The 21,367-nt window shown below is 44.7% G+C and overlaps 1 protein-coding gene and 1 long non-coding RNA gene across 2 annotated transcripts; both read right to left on the bottom strand.

Moving 5' to 3' along the window:
- Nucleotides 1-673: 673 nt before the first annotated feature.
- Nucleotides 674-1,783, bottom strand: LOC135394077 (uncharacterized). Its single transcript, XR_010422762.1, has 3 exons — nucleotides 1,719-1,783; nucleotides 1,180-1,295; nucleotides 674-976 (listed from the first exon to the last, which is right to left on the bottom strand). It is a non-coding gene; the product is annotated as an uncharacterized LOC135394077 (long non-coding RNA).
- A 5,440-nt stretch (nucleotides 1,784-7,223) lies between these two features.
- On the bottom strand, nucleotides 7,224-16,237 carry LOC135395323 (uncharacterized). Its single transcript, XM_064626554.1, has 5 exons — nucleotides 16,092-16,237; nucleotides 13,001-13,077; nucleotides 12,804-12,885; nucleotides 11,670-11,785; nucleotides 7,224-8,227 (listed from the first exon to the last, which is right to left on the bottom strand). Exons 1-5 carry the CDS (start codon nucleotides 16,132-16,134, stop codon nucleotides 7,970-7,972), a joined length of 576 nt encoding a protein of 191 aa, XP_064482624.1. The 5' UTR covers nucleotides 16,135-16,237; the 3' UTR covers nucleotides 7,224-7,969.
- Between the last annotated feature and the right edge of the window lie 5,130 nt (nucleotides 16,238-21,367).

The raw sequence follows: 21,367 nt of genomic DNA, 5'->3' as shown, positions 1-21,367 counted from the left end.
TGATACTTCTGCCTTCTGCCCAAGTGGCCAGCCGAAGAACGCTCACAACGGCACTCCTCGCACTTTAGAAATCTCGCTCGTCGTACTCGCGCATAGTGAGCTTTAGAAACGTCTGCATATTTTTATTTTCATCTAATCTAATCTAAATGTCTTCAGATATCTTAGTAAGAAAGTGAGAAGTATAAGTCGTAGTACTTTGAAAGTAGGAATTATGTTAAGAGAGCTAAGACAGCAAGCTGTCGTCTGCGGTGAATTGCAGACGCACGAGGACGTTTCGAACCACTGATCAGTGTTTCGAACACAATACGCGTGTAGCATGAGTCGGCAGGGCGCAAGAGGGAGCACTTTTCGGTGGTGCATGCTCCTGTACCTGCGATATTTTCGCGTTTGCTACAAAGCTATGGGGAGGCTTCTGGAAATGGTTCATTTATGTAACGTGGAATTTGATAAAAACACTTTTATTTTTCGTATCAGTCCGGATGATAAATATATCTCAACGGAAACACACCTTATCCATCTCTCATTTGCTACTCGCAGTATCGGAATATTTCTCTATCATGTCATTGTAAAGTGACATTCGCAATTCGAACTCAGTGCAGTACAGAGCCGTACTGTGAAGACATTTTTAACAAAAAGTAAGCTAGGAGTTTCTAGACACCGTGTTCCCGTTTTATTCGTCTTCATTCTTGCTCTCAGAGTCATGTTCAGCGTCGACATCACTCTCCTGCTCCTCTTCGGGATGGTCCTCGGGCTGCTCATCAGAATCCTCATTAGTGTGGTCTTCTGGCTGCGCATTGGGATCTACATCAGTGTTCTCCTCGGCACCGTCTTCGGGTTGCTCATTGGGATCCACATCAGTGTTCTCCTCGGCACCGTCTTCGGGTTGCTCATTTGGATCCACGTCAGTGTGGTCCTCGGCACCGTCCTCGTGGTTCTCCTCAGAAGTTTCGTCCGTTGTTTTGTTTCCGTTGCTTCCCTGAGAATGCCAAAGTCAGGATTAGACAACCCGCTGGTCAGCTACTTATCCAAAGCACTTATCGATCACGAGTGCACGAAAACACACAAAATTTTTCATTATGATTATTATTAGTCACAAATAGTCACACTATCTGAAATGATGTCTGATGTCTCCAGTTGGAAAGTGTTGGATTGACAATAATAATATGTCCCACTACATACCTGAACGTATACCTTGCACAGACATGGGGGACAAACAGCGTGATCGCCTGAGGTTTCCTTGGAGAAGTACGGGACACAGCCATCGCTGCACGTGCAATTCTCGTTCTGTGTGGTACCTAGCAAAGGATATAAATCGTAAGGTGACAAATTTACTCTGGCACATTCCGTACCTTCTGACACAATATTTCATTTCGCACGCTCTGTTGGTTTTATCCATACATTGACACAAGACACTTCACCAAGATAGAAGACACCTCATACTTCATCATCATCATCATCTCGTGGCCAATCCCAATTAACATATGATATGACATCCAAAGTTGTATCACTCTTAAAAATAATGAAGCAGTTCATCCAAGGATAAAGTTGTTAGGAGAATTAAAATTGTTTATAAGAGGAAATATGAAATCAATGTTATACGTTTCTGCTTGGCATTTACTGCGTGATTTGGCTTTGTATTATGTAATAGCCCGTCATTTTTCCGTGCAAAACTTAAACACAAAATAATTCAACATGCGTGCAACAGGAAATTTGCTTACAGAAAGGCTTGAGGGAACAGTCTTGTGGCGTGCACTTGTCGTGCAGCAGAGCACACACTTCTCCTTCCGGACAGTCCACGCCCTGAATAGATACAATTCGTCATCGTGACATCTGCAGGTTCGTTAACTGTATAACTGAAAACTGCAATGATGTGTGTTTAGGGGGTGATATATTTATTATATTTATTAGAAGACAACAGAAAAGGGGATAAGGAGAGAAGAAAAAGATCAGCCTGACGGTGTGTCGGTTCGCTATTCCGCAAGTGGTACAGATAAAGTAAGATGTGTCATCTGTGCGGGAATAGCAGGCCGATTTCTGTCTGGCTGACCTTTCCTTTATTATTTTTTTTTTTTACTTAATAAACATATCCCCCCCCCCCCTCCTGTGCGGAGGAACTGGAAATGAAAATTTAACGTGCAATAAAATTTCGAAACATAGTTTGTGGTGTCATTGCTTGGTGCTCCTGAGCGGGTTGACTAGAGTATGTCACAAGAACTAAGGACGCCTAGGAACTTTTTTTTAGGAACTGCTCAGCCACGCACAAAAATCCTGTGCGCTGTTTGAAATGACAGACACGCATCAACATACTGAAGTTTCATTCATCGTCGAATTTTGAAAACGTTTTACCCGCTGGAAAATGAAAAAGGCAAGCGAATGCGGAAAGCTGTTGCTCCGTAACGCATGTTGCACTAGCCGTTGCGCCTGCCTGTGTGGTGGTGCCACCTGTCGGCCGCTCTCTAAAACCATGACTGTCACTATGGCGTATGTGCAGGAAAATCTCTTTATCGCACTTTTCAGATTTTTGTGTGACCCTCCCACACGATTCGCTAATTTCCTCCGCTTCCTCACATAACAGCAGCTTAATGAGTTACACAGCAATACGATATTAGTCGGGGCATTACCCATCGCGGTGCTCTTCCCGGGAAGATCTTTTCCCTAAAAATGCGGTATTAAATGGAGACAGCGCATGAAAAGATAATTCCGATCCCCTATGTGTGCGGGATGCGGCCTCTCCATATAAATTAGTAATATACGTTCCCTTAATGCAGTTACACGACGCGAACCACCTATTTATATTTATCTATTAACACGTATTAAAGCGCTAAAGTCGTACTAATGATAGGACCAGTGACAAACTTACCTCGCATAGTTGCCTCACGGCGTTGCAGCCAGCTGTTGAATATGTAAAGGCTACTCCTGCATGAATAAAATGTATTGGGTTAATGGAGTGCTGCAAAAAACAAATGATGTGGCAATCACAAAGCTACAAATGAACCGCTGTTCTTACGATGCTATACTAAGTGCAAATAATACCTAAAAGTTAAGAACTATCTAACAAGATAATTAATTTAAAAACCTGGGACTGGGGGACAAAAAACACAGGTATGGTCTCAACTAAGAACTAAAATTAGGATCCAGCGCCGATATCACCATGCCAGGTCGTAAAGCCAGGCTGGATATATGAAGAAATGGTAAAACAGGTTGATTCTCAGAGGTCTCAAATAAAGTTTTTGTTGTGTTCGTGTTCCTTGGGCCTAAACGATCCGTGAGCTTAACGTGTACCCAGGCACGGATCTGGGGTGAGGGTGGGGGGGTCCGGACACCCGCCCCCTCAATTCCAGACTTGAACATAGGCTTCAATGGACCAATACCAGAATGCACGTGGCACTTGTCCACAGCGGACACCCCCCTCGGGAAAATCCTAGATCCGCCCCTGCGTGTACCGGTACCCACTTTCTGCTTTGCGATGACATTTTGCACCAATTGTGAGAAATAGTATTATCTAACTTACAATGACCAAGAGAAGGCACACCACGGCACAACAAAGACAAAAAAGATGTGTAAAATAAAACGACTGCAATGCAAGTTTTCTTTATCACATCACATTACATCACATCACTCGCAATGCTAGTTCAGCTGGGCGAAACAAGAGACACTTTATTTATTTATTTATTTAACAACATCGAGCTAAAATGAAGTGACAATATTTTGAGGAGTAAAATGCAAAGCACCATAATATTATTTGCGTAGGAGACTGTGTCGCAGAGTAAACTACATTGGGCATTCTACGTTACAAGGATTTAGAACGTTACACCTCCAAAAGCAAAAAATAATTGAATCTAGCTATTTGGCAACCAGGTTTGGTAGATGTCACACTTCCTGTACACGACGTATCCGTATTCGCGGCGTAATGAACGAGCTAATTTTCGTCTCTCATTTAGCTTTGCAATGAATAACGACACTTGATTCATACACAATATTTGAAGGCCCATAATGTGATTCGACACACAATTCAATCCAATCCAACGCTATCCGCTGAGGGATTTTGAAATCTTTCCAGAGCAATTACTACTATTTCGCCGAAAGACCGTTCTCCTCAATGCAATACGAGTAGCGAATATTTTACAGAAGACGCAAGCCTGTGAGCATGGCGCCTTCATGAACAAGCCGTGCCGTCGTGTCGCGGAAGATTGTATAACGAAGTCAGGTTGGAATCCTGACTTAAAACCAGACCTTCAACGTCGTGAACACTCACCTACGAAAGCGAGCAACGTCAACGCCGTCGATACTTGAACCATGTTGGCAGATTACGATTATTCCGTTCAGGTCGAAATGGCGTACGTTTATACCAGTACGCAACGCATGACGGACATGTAATTCAATACCCGTATAACTGAATGTGTCATTAATCAGAGAGTGCACTTTGTCACAAAAAAGAAACATCCGCGAACGTGTCTTGACGAACGAGATCATCGAAGATGAATAGTGTTTCTGGCCATGCGGCGTTTCTGTGTCACCTTCCAGCTCTGCAATCTTGCATTCAGTGACCAAAGGACTCCGTGAATAGAAACGTCTCTACGAGATCAGGTTCTTGCGGAAAAGTGATTACAGTGAGAAATGCAAAATAAAAGTAGTCAGAGAAATTAGGAAAACTGAGTTCCCTAATTGAACCTCAGTATGCATAAAGGGGATAAGTCGATTTATCCCCTTTTCGCTATTTTTGTTGCAATGACATCTACATACCAGTATGCACCTGCCAAAGAAAATTTAGGACCTTATTGCAATTTATTGGGTCGCTACAGGAAAGGCGTGCTTGTCAATGGGACCTGCATTCGGATCAGGCCCCTTTTCTCGGTTTGGGATTTTTCGACTTATCCCCTTATTGCATACAGAGGTTCGTGTTGTCCCACGTGTCGTACGCCTCCGACAGAGTACACGAAGCACGTCCTCCGAAACTGTGCTGTCCACGAACGACAACGGTCCTCTTCCCGTTTATCCAATCCATAGGCAAGGTTACAGCGAGTTTGAGAGTGCTGCTTGGTCCTTGGGTCAACTCTCTGTTACAGCGTTTGATCGAAGCACATGGACATTTCCTTGCGGATACAGGACTGCCTTCTCGTCTTCAAAGAGACGGTCGAATCCGTTCCAGTCGATTTCGAAACTATAGTGTAGTTTTATTCCTCGTGGATCACTGACCACGGTATCGGAAACCCCACGTGCAAGAGTGGCGTAGTTTGATTGTTATCCGATAGAATACGTGACAAGAGCAGACGCCGGATGTTAAGAGTATTCCGGAATTCCTTCTCTGGAAAAACGAGAAAACGACACTAAGAACCAACGACGCGCGAACTTTAAAAAAGGTATGGCGTTTCGCAGAGTTACGGGGCGTCTGGACGACGCCTTTCTCCTCTAAGCGCCTCCCTCTCACTCCTCCGCTTAGAGAGTGACGTCACGCGCCCGGAGCCTCTGCAGCTGAGGAAGCTCCGCAGTCCTTTAAAGTGCCACTCTAGACTCAGAAAACGACGTTTATTTTATTTAGTCCATGAAAAGAAGATACCTCGAGGATCCAATATGCGAAATTTCAATCCTGTTTGCGAACGTTGTGCATTTCTACCAATATTTGAAGATATGCAGACCTCCAGGAGTTTCGATGACGCGAGGAGCAAGTGACGTCATGTGCTGCCCTCAAATGGCAGTCATGTTCTGGAGAGAGCGCTCGTTTCCTTGGAACGACGCCGGCACCCGGAAGGGTCACGTGGTGTAGAAGTCACGTGACGGTGATCGAAAGAGGAGAAAAATGGGAGAGATGTCTTCCCCCTCCTTGCGTTTTCTCGAAGTTCGGAGGATATGTCACGTGATAGAGCCAAGTCACGTGGGGCCCCGCTAACGGAGTGCAAACAGTGAGCCCCCTCGGAAGACGACGCGAAGGGCAACAGCGTTGCCAGGTGAGAGCCGGGCGCTCCGTCGGAGCTTAACATGACGTCACAGGTCTCAAAAATAAAAATGATTTTTCTCTAACTTTCGCGTCACGTAGAGCCAAAATATTTTGCAGGAATGTATAGTGAGGCAAGAAGATCTAAGTAACGTGACTTTGGTAGGGTTCCGAAGACACGAGATTTAGTCCGTAGCGGCACTTTAAAATTCGTTTATGTCATATCTAAGCAGTTCCCGCACGAAAAGATTAGCCGCGTAGATTGTCGGCCGATGCCGAAGATAGTGGTATCGGTTTCATAGATATAGATTTCTGGATGCAACCGTTCCTTTAACAGTGTGACATTTCATTGTTCGTGCTATGCATTGGGGTCGAAGCCGAACCTGCGTTGATCGACGCGTTGGAGAGCAGTTTGCATGAAGGCGCGCTCGCGAGAGTACTGTCCGCAGACCAGGAGGACGTGATGGAGGTCACCGCGCACACCACATGTGGAACAGAGGCTGGACGCGCCGACACCGATGAGGTCTTCGAAAGCCGGTGTAAAAGCCACATTAAGTCTCTGAGACTGGTAAAGGAACGCGGCATTCGGCGGGGGAGAGTAAGGGACAATGCGGGGTCAACGGAGTAAAGCAAAGAGTGGGTGGTGATGTCACGTTGCCATTGAGACTGCATCATGGGGCCAGTGAGGCTTGAGACGAGGTAACGGCGATCCCCCCGAGACAAGATGATGGGGACACGCCGTGTGTACTGGTGCGCGCGGTCGATCTGCGTCTCGTTTCCGCTGATGCCCACATGACCCGGGATCCACTGGAAGACTATATAGAGTGGCCCTGTGCGCTTGCTTTCTGTATACTTGTGGAATTTCAATGACCACAGGACTGAGGAAGCCGTGACATCCCATAGTTGCCACACACTGCAGCGCAGGTCTGGAATCCGTAAAAACGAACGGGGAACGGGGCTGTCAGTAATTGGTAGCAGCGAACTACCCGTGGATGCGGAGAAACAGGTCCTAATTTTTGTGTCACTAACCTCTCTGCACAAACCTGTAATTAGGAAAAGTTATTGCGTTATGTTTGGAGTAGACGGCGCCTTTTTTTTCATTTTTTTTTTTTTTTTTGTTTAGGAGCCATCATCTCCATTTTTTTCTTTCCTAACTCGATCTCGAACTCGAGGGTAATAGTCACAATAACGTCTGCGTGTCCCTAACCACATAACCACACTAGAAACGCTCCGGAGCACTAGATTGCAATAATAGAGACAATTAAACCATGCATACCTTGCCGAACACTCATATCTTTCAAACAAACCATTTATTAGCAAAGCGTGCCACCGCCGGTGTGGCTTTGAGTAGAAACACATACAGTCGCTCGTTTAAGCGCTACAGGGATCTGTCTTAGAGGACTGCACGGGCCACATTCTTAGTCCCAGACCCGGCCCGAGCCCGGCCATCCTTTGATTTACCCGCCCGGGCCTGGCCCGACGGCTGCATACCTAGCCTAGGACTTGCCCAAGCTTGGCCCAGTGTATCAGCCTGTAAAATTTGTCCGTGGCTAACTAACAGACGGGCCACACAGACTCGTGCCCGAGCTAGGCTCGACAATGTACGGGCCGGGCCCATAATGGCCCCACCCGAGCCCAGCCCACTCAAGCAAAAAGAAAGCTTTATCCGGCCAGGCCCACGGGCCGTGCCGGTCCGGTCCGGGCTCGGGTTTTCGGGTAAGCCCGTGCAGTGCTCTAATCTGTCTTACCCTGTGGAACAACGTTAATGATTTAACATTCCAGTAACAATTAAGCATCTCGGAAGTCCCGCTTCCGTGGCCGGCATACTTTCAAAGTCAGTTCGTCGTTTCGTTATTTGCTTGTGGAGAGCTTAGCCTATAACGAAACGCCGTAAGCATGCCGGGCACAGTTAGCTGTGAACGGAGTAGCCAGTCCTGACTGCGTTCCCATTAACGTCTCCATATTTTTTTTTATATATATGTATATAATGTAACCTAGATTTCCAGGTGCACAAGCAGTGCAGTGAAAATGAACAATCTAGTTCGGCTGAGGCTCTTCCACAACAACGGCCTCGTAGACGACAACAACTGGGGTTTCGCCGTCTGTCGATTCTTCCACAGATTTCAACGTTCCCTGGTGGATTCCTGGGTGTAGTTCGTCTTCCGCTAGTGGGGTTTCTGGTGATGTTTCCTTTGTATCTTCTTCTGAAGCACGATGTTCCTCCGGGACGTCTTCCTTCGTCACATTCGGAGCAGCTTCCAGAGCACGTGCTTCTTTGATTTGCTCTACGAGGCTCTAAAGACAAGATGGGGAAGAAAACGTGAAGAAGAGGATCAGACACTTATCTACAGTCACGTTCAACGAAAGAACGGCACATTTAATCCCAGCTCTACTCTTGTTCCTATTGGCTGCAGTAGCAGCGTTATTTCTCCCGCGGAGTAACTCTGTTAGGACTGACGGACTGCATTTTATGCGGTTCTTTAGGTTGAACACGAGTTACTGGATGACCGCAATGGCACTCTGAAAATGTGGTATCGCAATAATTCGCATGGTTTACGTCTCGTGACAGGCGACGCTAAGGAAGGTCGATCCTCAGCATCGTTTACAACACTTCGGAGTTGTGGAACCTACTTTGAAGCCTCCCCTTATGAAAAATAGAAGCTAGGTTTTATAGAAACTATATAGACAACTGTGGACAAGGTAGTTTTAAAATCAATCGGAAATATATACAACGTTTACCTACTTTTAATGTAGTTCCTTTCAATAATTGGGCACCATTTCGTATAGAAAGTGGATGGAGAAAATTGACAGAAGTTGTAAACAGGGTAGGTACAAAAGCTAAAGGAATTCTATACAGCCTCTATCTAATCCTGATCCATGTCTAATGCATATTTGGAGACCAGTTTCTATAGAAACTAGACAGGACAATAGATAACACGTCGTAAGCAATATCAAGACTCTCCCCTCATTTGGATACAGCTTAGACCTTCGATAACTTGTTACTACGCATGCTTTGCACCTAGCCGATGCCTGTAGCTCGATAACCTTCTTTTCTACTTGAAAAACAGATACTAATACAACACACAACAAAATGGCTTGGCCATAGGGGGAGCCGTCCGCGCTTGAGATGCGACCGCAGAGGTGAGGACGGCACGCATAGATTCTTATTTCGGGAGCAAATAACCGCCACAAAAAATATTTCATTCGACTGGTTCATATATACTGCATTGAAGGCTGTGTTTTTTATTTAAATTACTCTGGAACTAAACCAACACAATCTCTACAAAATAATGTGGTGCTGCACGTTGCGCGTGTGTGGAGCGCCGTATTCTACAATTAGCTGCCACGATCTATGCCTTACACATGGTTCAAACGTGGTAAATACAGTTGAAATAGGTACAAAACTGGTCAGCGCTGGTTTACCCATTTTGTACACACATACCTTTTCCTTTGACAGTGTAAAAGCAGCAGTGTGTCAAGTGCAATATTGAAAAGCAAACAATAAATGTTCGCGTTGCCTGAAGTGATAAGTCACAATATTGCTAATGACATTTATATCCTTGTTCACACATTCACAAATAATATGCATTACTTGTTATTCAAATGTGTAAAAAAAACTAGTACTACATGTCGATAAATAGGGACTTCCGTGCCTAGTATAAGCTCTTTACAGACTGTATAGAAAGTCTATACATTCTAGTTCCCGAATCATGTATAGAAAGTGTATAGAGTTTAGCAGTAAAAACCCTGTACGGATTCTGTCTATTTCCCATGCACAAAGTTGACACTGACACGATAGATAGACGATAGATAGGTCCTGTATATAAACTAGAAAATCAATTTCATCAGTGCATATACGCTCCTCTTTCTTTATTCGCACTGCTCGGTGCTACTCAGTATTAATGCGCTCTACAATGGGTGAAAACTGCATATTTGTTACAATGACGACATTACTGCACATTTGAGGACATTATTTCGTTGCACAAAATATTTAAAAAGTACACAGACCAACGTGACATGCCAGTCTATGTACTTTTTAAATAAACATTTGGTGCACAAAAGCCATGCCGTCAAATGTGCATTGATGTCCTCAGGAGGTAATTACATGTAATTAGTATCAATTACATTAAGAATAATTAAAGCATTCAACAGAAGTAATTCAACAGAAATATATGATATTCAAGACTATGTTAGGTAACATGCGGTTACCTTCAGTAATGAAAGGGTAATTACAGGGTAATTGAAGCTATAGAGTCGCTAGAGTCGGGTAGAGCACGGAGGTGGACAACCGGAAGTGGATACCGGAAGTCAGGTATAGACGGAACGTGGACAACCGGAAGTCGAGTTTCGACCGGAAGTGGACAATGGGAAGTTTGGTTCAGACAGACAGTGGATACCCGGAAGTCAAGTATGGACGGAAAAGGCGCATAACGCTAACGCATTTCTCTCGCATTTACCGCTAACGCCCCACTGAAGTTAGTTATGATTAGGTTCTTGCTACTCTTACTATAAACACGCCCATGCCAGCATCGGACAGCGGCTTGCATGGCTCTCGTCAGCACTGTAAATCAGGCAACGTTTAAGTGAAACCGTGATTATCATCATCAGCTTTATTCCATAAACAATAGTAACAATTCATAGGAGTTAATTGCAGTTAAAAATTCTGCTATTTAATTGATAAAATATTGTATATTCCTAATAATGATTAATAAATAGTATAATTCTGCTCATTAAAATTAATCGTTATGTTGTTTAATTATTAGTTGAGTAATTAACAATATTATACCACATGCATGAAGTCATACTGCACCGTGGCCCAAAATCCAGACTTATTGATGAATTCGTTTATATGTATACAGAACAGATTCAGAATGGAAAGAATTATGTTTGCGATGTTTGTATCGAAAATCTATAGAATATGACAGATAAAGTACCTATCCACTCTCAATGAACTCTCTATCTAGTGTCTTGGAACTGGATAGAGGAGATAGATTATCTATTGGAAATGTATAGAAAGTGAAAAATCATTTTCATAGCACCGTTTAATATTCCTTTTGGACGTGCCTGAGTATAGGCAAGGCCGGTAAATGCGTAATATTAGGTCTGGGAACTACATACGAAGTCAACGACTGAACTGCATAAAAATTGTCTCTTTTGTCCTCGCACAAAATAAACAAGCCTGCTACCTAACGTAAACCTAGCATCAGACCACAGATGGTGTGCTCAACCGAGCCAGTCAATCGAGTTTCCCTGACGATGTGTTAGCTGCGAAACAGCACGATGACTGACGGAGTGGTGCTCTTTAATATCTTAAACTAAGATCGGCATGAACCATTTAATAATAGTGGCACACTTGTGTTGCGCATCTCGCTCTCCCAGCTCAGAACAAAAGTTTGTGCACTCTTCATCATTTCGTATCATTGCTATGGCTGACAAACAAGTGTGTTATTTCTCTGTAGCGAGAACAGCTGCGACCTATTAAGTCGCTTTGACATGCCTCTGGAAAGATGTACAGATAGGGGCACGCGATTCATCACCAGAGAGAGGGTTACGAACTCAATTTTTGATTAATGTGAACTGAGAGGCTTTCTTATATCCTTATCCTTGCATAGTCTGTATTTCTCTCTGCGGGCTATCAAACCATTCAGTATCCGAGCTGAGAAAAACGTTTTCAAGGGGGCGCGCAATTCCAGAAGTCTTCATATCCTCTTGCGTGAAAGGTTCCTGTAAGCCTTACCCTTCGAACAGAAATCTCGCAGAGGCAGGGATGGCAGCCTATGGTTGCTCCGCGGGCGATAATTGCGTGAGCGCAACCCCGCTTGCAGCCCTTGCACTTCGGTAACCGAGGAGAACCTGTAAACGGACCATATACTGACTAAGTCGTGCGAGTCTCCTCGTAGAACGCTTCGAGAAAAAACGGAAAACACAATTAAATGTTTCGATTTGTTCATGTCCGCACACTGTTTGTGCATTACATGCACGTGCACAGACCAGTAAGGTAATTAATTATAAGTAACCCAAATAGCGTATATAATTACGTTCTCATCAATTAATTACTCCCAGGATTGCTTTAAATATTACGTAATTGTAACTGCAACCGTAACCTAATTGTTTTTACAAGTACTGTATTGCAATGCACTTCGGGTTAGTCTTGGAATTACTTTGCATGCATGGATATTACAAGCTGAAGCCACGATGTGAGCATTCCCTTCGTGTTGCATGAGTTTCTTCTCCGCCTTTTCGAAGCAACTGTTTCTGTATTAAGTTAAAATATGATTGTGCTTGTGGCTGTAATTTCCTGCTATTTTATTTTGTGATATACATGTAACTGTAATTCAATTACTTCTCAAAAAGTAATGGTGCCTGCTCAGCGAGCGCCATCTCCCCATCACTGTTTACAACACGTGAGAGAAGGCGACCGGTCCATTGGCACCAGGTGGCAGTGACTGCCGAAAAGAAATGCGTCACACGCAGTGCGTGAATTTGACAGCGACGCGTGACGCATAATAGTTGTGAATCCTGGGGACAAAGGAAAGTCGTCCTGTTCGTTGATTTTTCTGGAATGCCTGGTTGTGTTTGCTTCATGAAGAAATGATGGATTCCAATCGAATGACTTGATAAGAATAAACTAGGCTCAAGTTGAATCACTCCGATTTCAGATTAAAATGAAATTAGGCTTTTGAGTTTTACCTGACTTTTACTCATAAGTTAGAACGAAGTTTTGACAGTTTTGTCTGTCACAGAACGTGTAGGAGAACGAGTTTTCTTCACACAAAACCCAATGACATGGAGAGGAAAGAAAGGGAACCGTTGCTTGGGGTACCTCCAGTAATCGCGTATTTTTTAATGCAACTAATTATCAGGTACTTACAAGATGGCTTAAGCGAGCAGTCTTCAGGGGTGCATTTGCCCTGCTCCAAGGTACACTCCGTGCCTGATGGACACTCCAAGCCCTGCGTTTCACAAGACAGATACAATGATAAACGCACAATATCCGGAACATCAAAACTAATTTAATACAGTTTTCTATCGCGGCAATAGAACGGCACGATATGAAGCCGTACAAACCTCACAGAGCCATCCAGCCGACACATCTATCATGGTGTCGTCGTTCCTGATGTTTTGTCCATAAGTGCATCCGACTCCTGCAAACGAACGAACGATACCTTTGTAAGAAAAACACATTTATTAAACTCGTGATCGCACAGCACCAGCGGCAAGTGCCTTTGCCCTGGAGAAGGGACAAGGCGCAGGTTAGTGGTGAATCATCACGACAGAGGAATACCCAAGCTGACACACTGCACGAAGAAGAAGACCTTCTCCGTTCCGTGTCTCAGAGTATGGTACTCAGGGGAGGGGGGAATATAGGTTTATTGCGAAACAAAAAAAAAAAACAAAAAAACACGAAAGAGGGGAAAGGTTAGCCTGGCTCCAGAAGCAGACTTGCTATTCCCGCTTACAAAAAAGGAAAATTAAAAAGAAGAAAAAGAAAGACTAAACGAAAAGAACGAAAGAAGAGGCGCAGTCACAGGCTCAGCGCGAGCCCTGTGTCAGTAAGGAAGCGTACGAGTGGTACTCAGGGTATTCTTCCACCGTCTTTGCCTTAGTACCCGCAAGGTCCTACGCACATCCGTCGGAAAGTACGGGATGCGTTGCTGGCCTTCGTTTCGTCCGTAGGGCTGTCTTAACTTTCTTCACTTGTTTTTTTTTTTCGAGGGTGAAACTTACCGCCTTGGCTGAGCAGGCAGACGTCACTCTTTATTTTTTAATGTATTTAGACGTCATCCCCCCGTTCCCCCCCCCCCTTAGTCCCAGCCAGCTCCCGTAGCTCAGTGGTTAGCGTGCTGGTCATGTCACGTCGAGACTGGGAGGTACACGGGTTCGTATCCCGGTGCCGGCTGTGCTGTCTGGGGTTTTTCGTGGGTTTTCCTCAGACGCTTTCAGACATATGTCGGCACAGTTCCCCTAGAAGTGGGCCCAGGACGCACATTCCCCCAGGGTGTCAGTCGTGACGTTGCCCACCTCTGTGAGGCCGACAACGGCGGATTTGCCATGTTGGGTACCCTTCCTCTTTTGACGCCGTCCTGCAGTTCACCATTAGCGCACTACTTTTAAGAAGAAAGTAAAAAATTATTTGCAGCGCTGTATTCCTCAAAAGTACACTTTGCGCTATACTTGTCGGGTGACAGCAAGCAGATTCTGGACTCGATTGCACGGCGTCATTCATTCATTGAATTTTTTATGTTCTCTTTTGTCACGGTTTGCTTACTTATATTGATGACATAACTGTTGTTCTTGACACAGGGGTGAACGTTTTCAATCAGAGCGCCGTCGCCAACGCACGACTGCCAGCAAAGACGGCTGACAAATCTCACCTTGAAGAGGGTCTTCAAGGTTAAGCTTCAGAAAGACAGTGCATGCACCCACTCCATTTCCGAGAGCTTCAAATAAGAGATACTTTATATCCCGCATTGTATATATAATTGGATGGCTTCCAGCCAAGGTTCGTTTCTCGTCGGGCGCTGTTCTTACATGTGTAGCTCAATCACACCAACATTTACTTTTTTAACCTTGTCAAATGTAACGAAAGGCATTTCCGAAATATTCATTTACCACGGGATGTCTCGGTAGTGTTCTTCAGCATGCCTTCTGCATTTGTTAGTCGTTTTGCCGATGACATAAAAAGAAAAAGAAGTATTTACTGCATCTGGACATGCTTTCATTCACGCCTACCACCTTACCCTGACCGTCCTATCGTCTAACGATCGTGTCGATTAGACACGCCAGCCATCATCGTCAAATAAAGTTGTTTTCATTTTACTTTACCGTCATGCATGAAACTCTGCGCACGCAAAAGATGCTCTAATTGGCCATGAGCAAGGTGCTGTTGATCAGTGCTTCGCATTGTGAAGTCTTTTAGATTAGGGTACCCAAGCGCTTTAGAGCCTCAGAGAAATAAGAAGCGCTAAACACTGTTCCGATTCCGGATATGTGCAGTAACGACCCCTCATTATTTCGTTATTGCCTCTGTTATTTGTTTAATGTGTTTATTATGTTTTTGTGGCTCTTCGACCGCGGTTTCTAAATGGAATCAAACACCCGCGTCAGCACGCAGTGCCCCATCGCCTGCCACCTTGCCAATCCGACCAATGATCTCTCCGAATTTTCTGATGGTCCTCCCACCGCGCAGAGGAAGGTGCGATGAAGAAAGCCAACAGGACAGACAAGTCGTCACGCGACAGAATGGGTTGTGCATGCATCCCATATCCTGTAGCAGTATGACCTAGTAAAAACGTCGTTGACCTTCGAGTGAAGGCAGAACACTCCCTCTTGTGTCTGTTACGTAGCATTCACCTCTGCCCTTCACACGAAGTTGTTCTCATTGCTTCATTTTTCTTTTTTCTTTTTTTTCTTTTTTTGTTAGACATGTAGCTTAGTATTCGGGTGGCAATAGGCGTGACATCACACCGTAAGGTAAGATTGGGAGGAATATTCGTTATTTAAATTACACGTAATACAAAATTTTTGTTAAGAACGAACCTTACAAGCATTTCAAGCGAAGGGCATGATCTCTGTTCTCACCACGACGACGCACATTATCGGAGCCTACGCGTAATGGTCATTTCGTTGTCCTGTAACGAGTGATGAAGGAAAAAGGACAAAAGGATGCACACAATTTCTTGTTTAAAAAATCAATAAAAACATTGTGATACCATCTTGAGTCCACGAGTCCAAGGGAAAGGCAAGACGGCTGCTACCCAACTTGAACTTCAGACTCACACATAAACAAACAAGCAAGCGAACTAACTAACTTCTCATCTATGGTGCTAGCAATGATGATTGTGCTAACGTCGTCACGTTAGCGGGGGGTCTCCCGGTCGACTTCCGGGCTCTGAAGCCTCGGGTGATCATGCAGGAACCGCAGGAATCAAAGAAGTCAATAGAGGAAGAAGAAGAAGAAAGGGTGGGGGTAGGTGTCGAATCCTATTACGCCGGCGTATTTTTTTTTTTTTTTCGATGTTCCTTTTTTTTTCTTGATTTTTTTGCTCACCTCCATAAGCTACTTCATTTCTTCTTTGACAGAACTTCAGTCTGCGCCGTGAGTGGGGCCCACGTTTAGCAACTCTACGCCGCCGTAACAAAAAGAGTTTATACTTACCGGCAAGTAAGAAGCAGAAGACAATCCCCACGCTCCGCATCATGTCGTCTGCTCCACTCACACAAACGATCGTCTGCAACCTTGTTCCGAGTTTTCGCGGAACGAGTTTGCACCTCCCCTATATAGCCTTCACTCTCCGATATACTTCTCTCTCTGTCTTGTTTTCCATCGTGTAATGAGGTGGCCTCTCCTTACGCAAGGCCCTGAAGACCGCCCCGACGCTCACCAATTATAACAACCCGTTGATTCACTCCGGTCAGACGTCTTGCGGTGAGCCACGAAATAAATATATGGAAGGGAACTGCGAGGCTCTAATCGCTAGATCAATTATTCTAATGATTCTGTCAGGGTATGTTTATCGCCTGTTCCCCTGGTGTAGTGGTACATCACGTTGGTCAAAGCTTTCTCCCGTCCACATGGACTGGGCAAGATGGAAAGAGTTGGCAAAGGCCCAGTGAGGCCCTGATCAAATTTCGACCTCAACATTTTTCTTAAACTTAACGTCCTTGTCCGTCAACAAGGATCATGTCGCATCAAGCGGTTATTGCATAAAAGCCTCAGTGGCGCCTTTATTGTAATTGCCTTCGCCCAGTGCCAATTTGTCAACCTATCGCTCAGAAGAGCTTTGAACAGTGCAGGGTGTCCCACGACGGTGCAGTAGATGCGTGACCAAATGAGGATGAATGAAAAAGGCAGCTGGAGGTTAAATTATAGCTGGAGCGCTTATGACGGGGGAGGGGGATGTAGACCCCAGAGAACCAGAAACGTCTTATGAACATCCATAAGACGAGCAGTCCTGGATATTGTGTACGTCTAATAGATATCCATTTTGATCCACTGGAAGTCGCTTGGACGTGCTATCAACATGTAAAACCCACGCCTCTTACCAAGCACGTCTAATGGACGTATAACTACTGGACGTTTGTCACATCCATTATACGTACATTGCACCTGCTAGATGGATGCACAGTGTACGTCTATAATATGGGTACAATGCACGTTCATAGGCCTCCACCGATTTAAACGTACTAACAGTACGTATAATAGATGTCGATTAGACGTTCCTCTCGGTCTTAGATATTTGGATATTACTGGTACGTCCAGTAGACGTTCGTGGTTCGCGGTCTGCCTGACCAACGCCAACCTAGATACAGAAGGCCCGCTTATTGCCTCCTCTCCCTCCTTCGCTACGTGGGCATATAAAGTCAGAATTCGTTTGCTACTGCGATTCGCCGTTCTGCAAATTCAAGAACACGCAAATGAATGCACCGTACTTAGAACCTGTAGACCTCAATCTGTAGACAAAAAGTGCAACACGCTTTCCAGAAAATCAGTCTTGAGAAAGATATGGAACCGTTTTAAAGTTTTCCTATTAGGTACGCGGGGACGTTCAATCACTACTCGCAGACGACGGTGGTTCGTCTGCATGGCAAAGGCCGCTGAAAGCACGTTTGTGATTGACTGCGGCCGTTGTAAACAGGATCGCGATTGGCTGACTCTTAGTTGTTACGTCACGTCAGCGAGTAAGCAGGTTTTCTGTATCATAGGCAGGGGTGGGTAGTATAACGCGTTACAAAGATAGTGCGTTACCGGTAATGCGTTACATTCGAGTAGTGAAATATGGCAACGCATTACATTTGGTAGAAAAGTATAGTGAGTAACGTAACATCATTACATTTTTACTAACTAACGCGTAAAGGCTCCATTTTAGTGTGAGCTGCTGACACCGTATTCTGTAGATCTGTATTGTGTTATATTGCTTTCCCGCTCTATTGATTGAGTGCCCGTGAGTGTGTGAGGGATCCCGCTGTGATTTGTTTTGATTGCTGTGAGGATTTTGATTCAGAGTGTGTAATAGCTATACAGCTCTTGCAGTGGAGCAGGTAGCACCCATGGTGGGTTGCTGAAAGCTCCAAGATTTACTCTATTTTACTAATTTACTAACTAACTAACTAACTAACGCATAAGGGGGAAAAAAATTAGCAGGAGCTCTTTGGGTGCACGCATAGCATATGGCATGGCAGCGTTTAACAAACGCATAAAGTCGTTATGCGTTACTGCGTATTTGGAAACATTGTTTCGCTATCTAAACTTGAAAGCTTGAGCTGAGGACCGTGCCTGCGGGAAAATTCCCGAATTTTTGTATTCGTCTTTAACAATGGCAAGGTCACATTGGCACCCACGGAGAACGCAAAAGAAGGATTATTGACTTGTTGAGATGTCACATTTATTTTTCTCGCCCTTTTATACATTTTTTTGCGCGAATGCGGGGCGAAAACGACAGAAAAATTGCCTGTTTAGGGATTTGCTGTTTGGATTTATACGGTTCCGGGACATTTGATCGAACGCCGTTTGGTCGAAAGCCGTTTGATCGAACACAGGACATTTGGTCGAAAACCATTTGATCGAACGCCGTTTGGTCGAAACGGCAGCGGTCGTTTGATCGATTTTTTTAATTGGTTCACTTGGAGTGTCGAAAATGACAAAAAAAGACAAGGAAAAAAAAAAGCTGCAGTTCTAAATACAGTTATCCTAAGGAACATTTAACTTTGTGTAATCTGCTTCCCCGTAAACACATTCCTCACCCTAACCCACTTTTTAGTGTCCAAAAAGCAGTACAAGGGCCAGGGTTGTTCACCGTTAACCCGTTGGACAGCCGAATAGATTTTTCCGCTCTGACACATAGTGACTAAACATGCTGTACTTGTTAATCCGCCAACCCTTTGTGAAACAATAATAGATGTCAAGTATTAAACATTTTGGCAAATGAATTAAAAATAAGTAAATGACATTTTTGATGACTTATTCTCGTCGAATGTGAACAAATTTTAACAGTGTATTATTGTTTGTAATCAACTGACCACTGTATAGGAGAAAGAGCAGTTTCAGTTTATTTACTTTTCGCCTATGTGCAAGTGAACATAAATTTAGTTCTTGCAACAGACATGTAACCGAAGAAGTCCTTCGAAACTTAGACAAAATTATAGGGCAGCAGATCTTTGTACTTTCCCTATTTCTTCGGATATCGTGCATGTGTAGTGATTCGAGGCTGCAGATGCATACTCTAAGGTCGAACTAAGGTTTTACATGCTGGTAATTTAATATCTCTCGTTCTACCATGGCGAAATTTCCTTCTTAGCACCCACAGACTTCGAGTGGCTTTGCACATATGACTATCCCGTTTCAGACCGTTCCCTTTAAATATGTCGCCAGCAATAAGGAGGGTGCCCAGAACAAGGATAGACTATCGGCTGCTCTCAACCTGGGGCACCTTTCTTCAATACGTGTCCTACTGATTCGTTAATGACAAACGACTGCAACTAACCAGTGGTCTCCCCTCTTAGGATGCAAAAAGCAAAAAAAAAAAAGGAAGAAATAAAAAAAGCAGAGGACATTGAATGCTTGCTCCGTATGCTCGAGTCAAAAGTTACAGAAAAAGTGGTGCGAACAACACAGTGCATGCAGCTTTGAATTCCCTTCGAACAAACGTCTTTCGAACAAACGGCGTCGATCAATCGGTTTTCGATCAAACGGCTTTCGACCAAGCGGCGTTCGATCAAACGCCTTCGATCAAACGACGTTCGACCAAACGGCGTTCGACCAAATGGGCGGACACCGATTTATACTGTGTGTACGTCACGGCAAAGGACGTCCTCTCAGCCACACGGAGGAAGCTCACCAATGAAAATTTTGAACAGTTTTGAACACAAACTACTTCTGCGTTGTAATAAATCTTACCTGTAAGTTGTGTTCATAGGACCGTTGTTTGTGCCTAACATTGCTTGAATTAATTTGGGGAATGCCCTTATGTGACTCAACCAAAATGTGGTACATATTATAAGGGTTCCTGGCGAGGTAACGCAAAAGTAATAGCATTACTTATCAGAAGTAAAGGCGTTAGTAACGCGTTGCCTACTACCGCAACAGTAACGAATGACGTAACGCGTTACCTTTTGAAAAAGTAGTGAGTAACGGTAGTGCACTACAAAATAAAAGTAACTTCCCCACCTTTCCATAGGTGGTGTTGGCCTGACTAGACTGGCTTCACGTCACTCCGCGTTAGAATGTCCTTAAAGTCGTCCTTGAAGGTTAGAGGCCTTCAAGAAGGTCAGCAGCGTACACGACGTCGGACGTTTCGACGGGGAAATGTGATATCCTCGAGTCAGAGTTCTGACATGTTGTTGGACTCGACAGCTTTGCATCGATCTGTCTGGAGCTTTTCATTGTGTCGTGTTGCTCCGTATTAGACGCGATAAATTGTAAAATTAGTCGTGAATTTTGTTATGATATGTATCCCTCTTTATCTAGCATCTGCTTTCCAATAAGTAATACAGTTGCCTTATTATCCCGACCACATATTTAAGAACTCTTGCAAGCGGAGCCCTCCCCAGTTGCCCTCATACAGAAGATACGTGTGATCTGGCAAAGACAAGGTTACGGGCAACGTCGTACACATGAAGTTAACCCTGCGCACTTCTAACCTATTTCGATTCCTTTTTCAGAAAAGCTGGACACTAGCAAATTGCCGTATACCAAACACGTGGTTCAAAATCTAGAAAAAAATCTGCAGGAAGCCGGATGTGACGTAGCCGGCGACATTACAGACAGGAAACCTAGGCCAGACCCGACTAGGCTAGACTAGACTGGAGTCGAGTCCCGACGTAGGCTTTTGCTTGGATCACCTTCATCACAGAAAAATATTGAAACGACGACAGCACAAAAGAAGCAGCCACTTGCAACAAAAGCTGGTTGGCTCCGTGTGCTCCCAACCCGGTAACAAAATAAAGGACACAGAATGGACCTCAAATCAAAGACACAATCATATCGATTCCTTCGTTATATCCACCCAAAGCACAGAGGGTTTCGCCGTCAGCCCGAGGGAGGCCTCCCGCCATTTGAGCAACCCTGCCACCCCCCCTGGAAAACCTCCCGGCTTTCAAGCCTCCCCCCTCTATGAGGGGCTGAATACATCTGCCGACGCTCCCGGTTCGGGGTCCGAATGGACTCGTCCCAGACAGGGGGGGAATGTAACAGCAGCCCCGGGCCTTCCCACGGTTGGGGACGGGTGACTCATGCCGCCTCCCCCCAACACACAATATTCTAGGGGGAGGAACCGGCCGCCTGGAGCACTACAGCAAACTCTGACCGCTTCCCGTCTTCTGAGGAAAAGCAGATACGGTTGTAACGGCTCGTTGGGCTCGAGCACCTTCATCAAAAGTACTTATTTTTTTATGCAATAACCCGTGACGCTTTGAATCTGTTGAAAGTGGTGAGCT

The sequence above is a fragment of the Ornithodoros turicata genome, chromosome 5 (assembly GCF_037126465.1).
Source record: "Ornithodoros turicata isolate Travis chromosome 5, ASM3712646v1, whole genome shotgun sequence".
Lineage (NCBI taxonomy): Eukaryota > Metazoa > Arthropoda > Arachnida > Ixodida > Argasidae > Ornithodoros > Ornithodoros turicata.
The sequence above is the reverse complement of the archived record's forward strand: the minus strand, read 5'-3'. Positions and strand labels throughout refer to the sequence as shown.

Excerpts from the sequence above, each read along its gene's own strand:
- LOC135395323 (XM_064626554.1), bottom strand. The coding sequence starts at position 16,134 with ATGATGCGGAGCGTGGGGATTGTCTTCTGCTTCTTACTTGCCG. Across the intron at positions 13,078-16,091 it reads CTTCTGCTTCTTACTTGCCG|GAGTCGGATGCACTTATGGA; the intron begins GTAAGTATAAAC and ends GTTCGTTTGCAG. Across the intron at positions 11,786-12,803 it reads CTGCTCGCTTAAGCCATCTT|GTTCTCCTCGGTTACCGAAG; the intron begins GTAAGTACCTGA and ends GTCCGTTTACAG.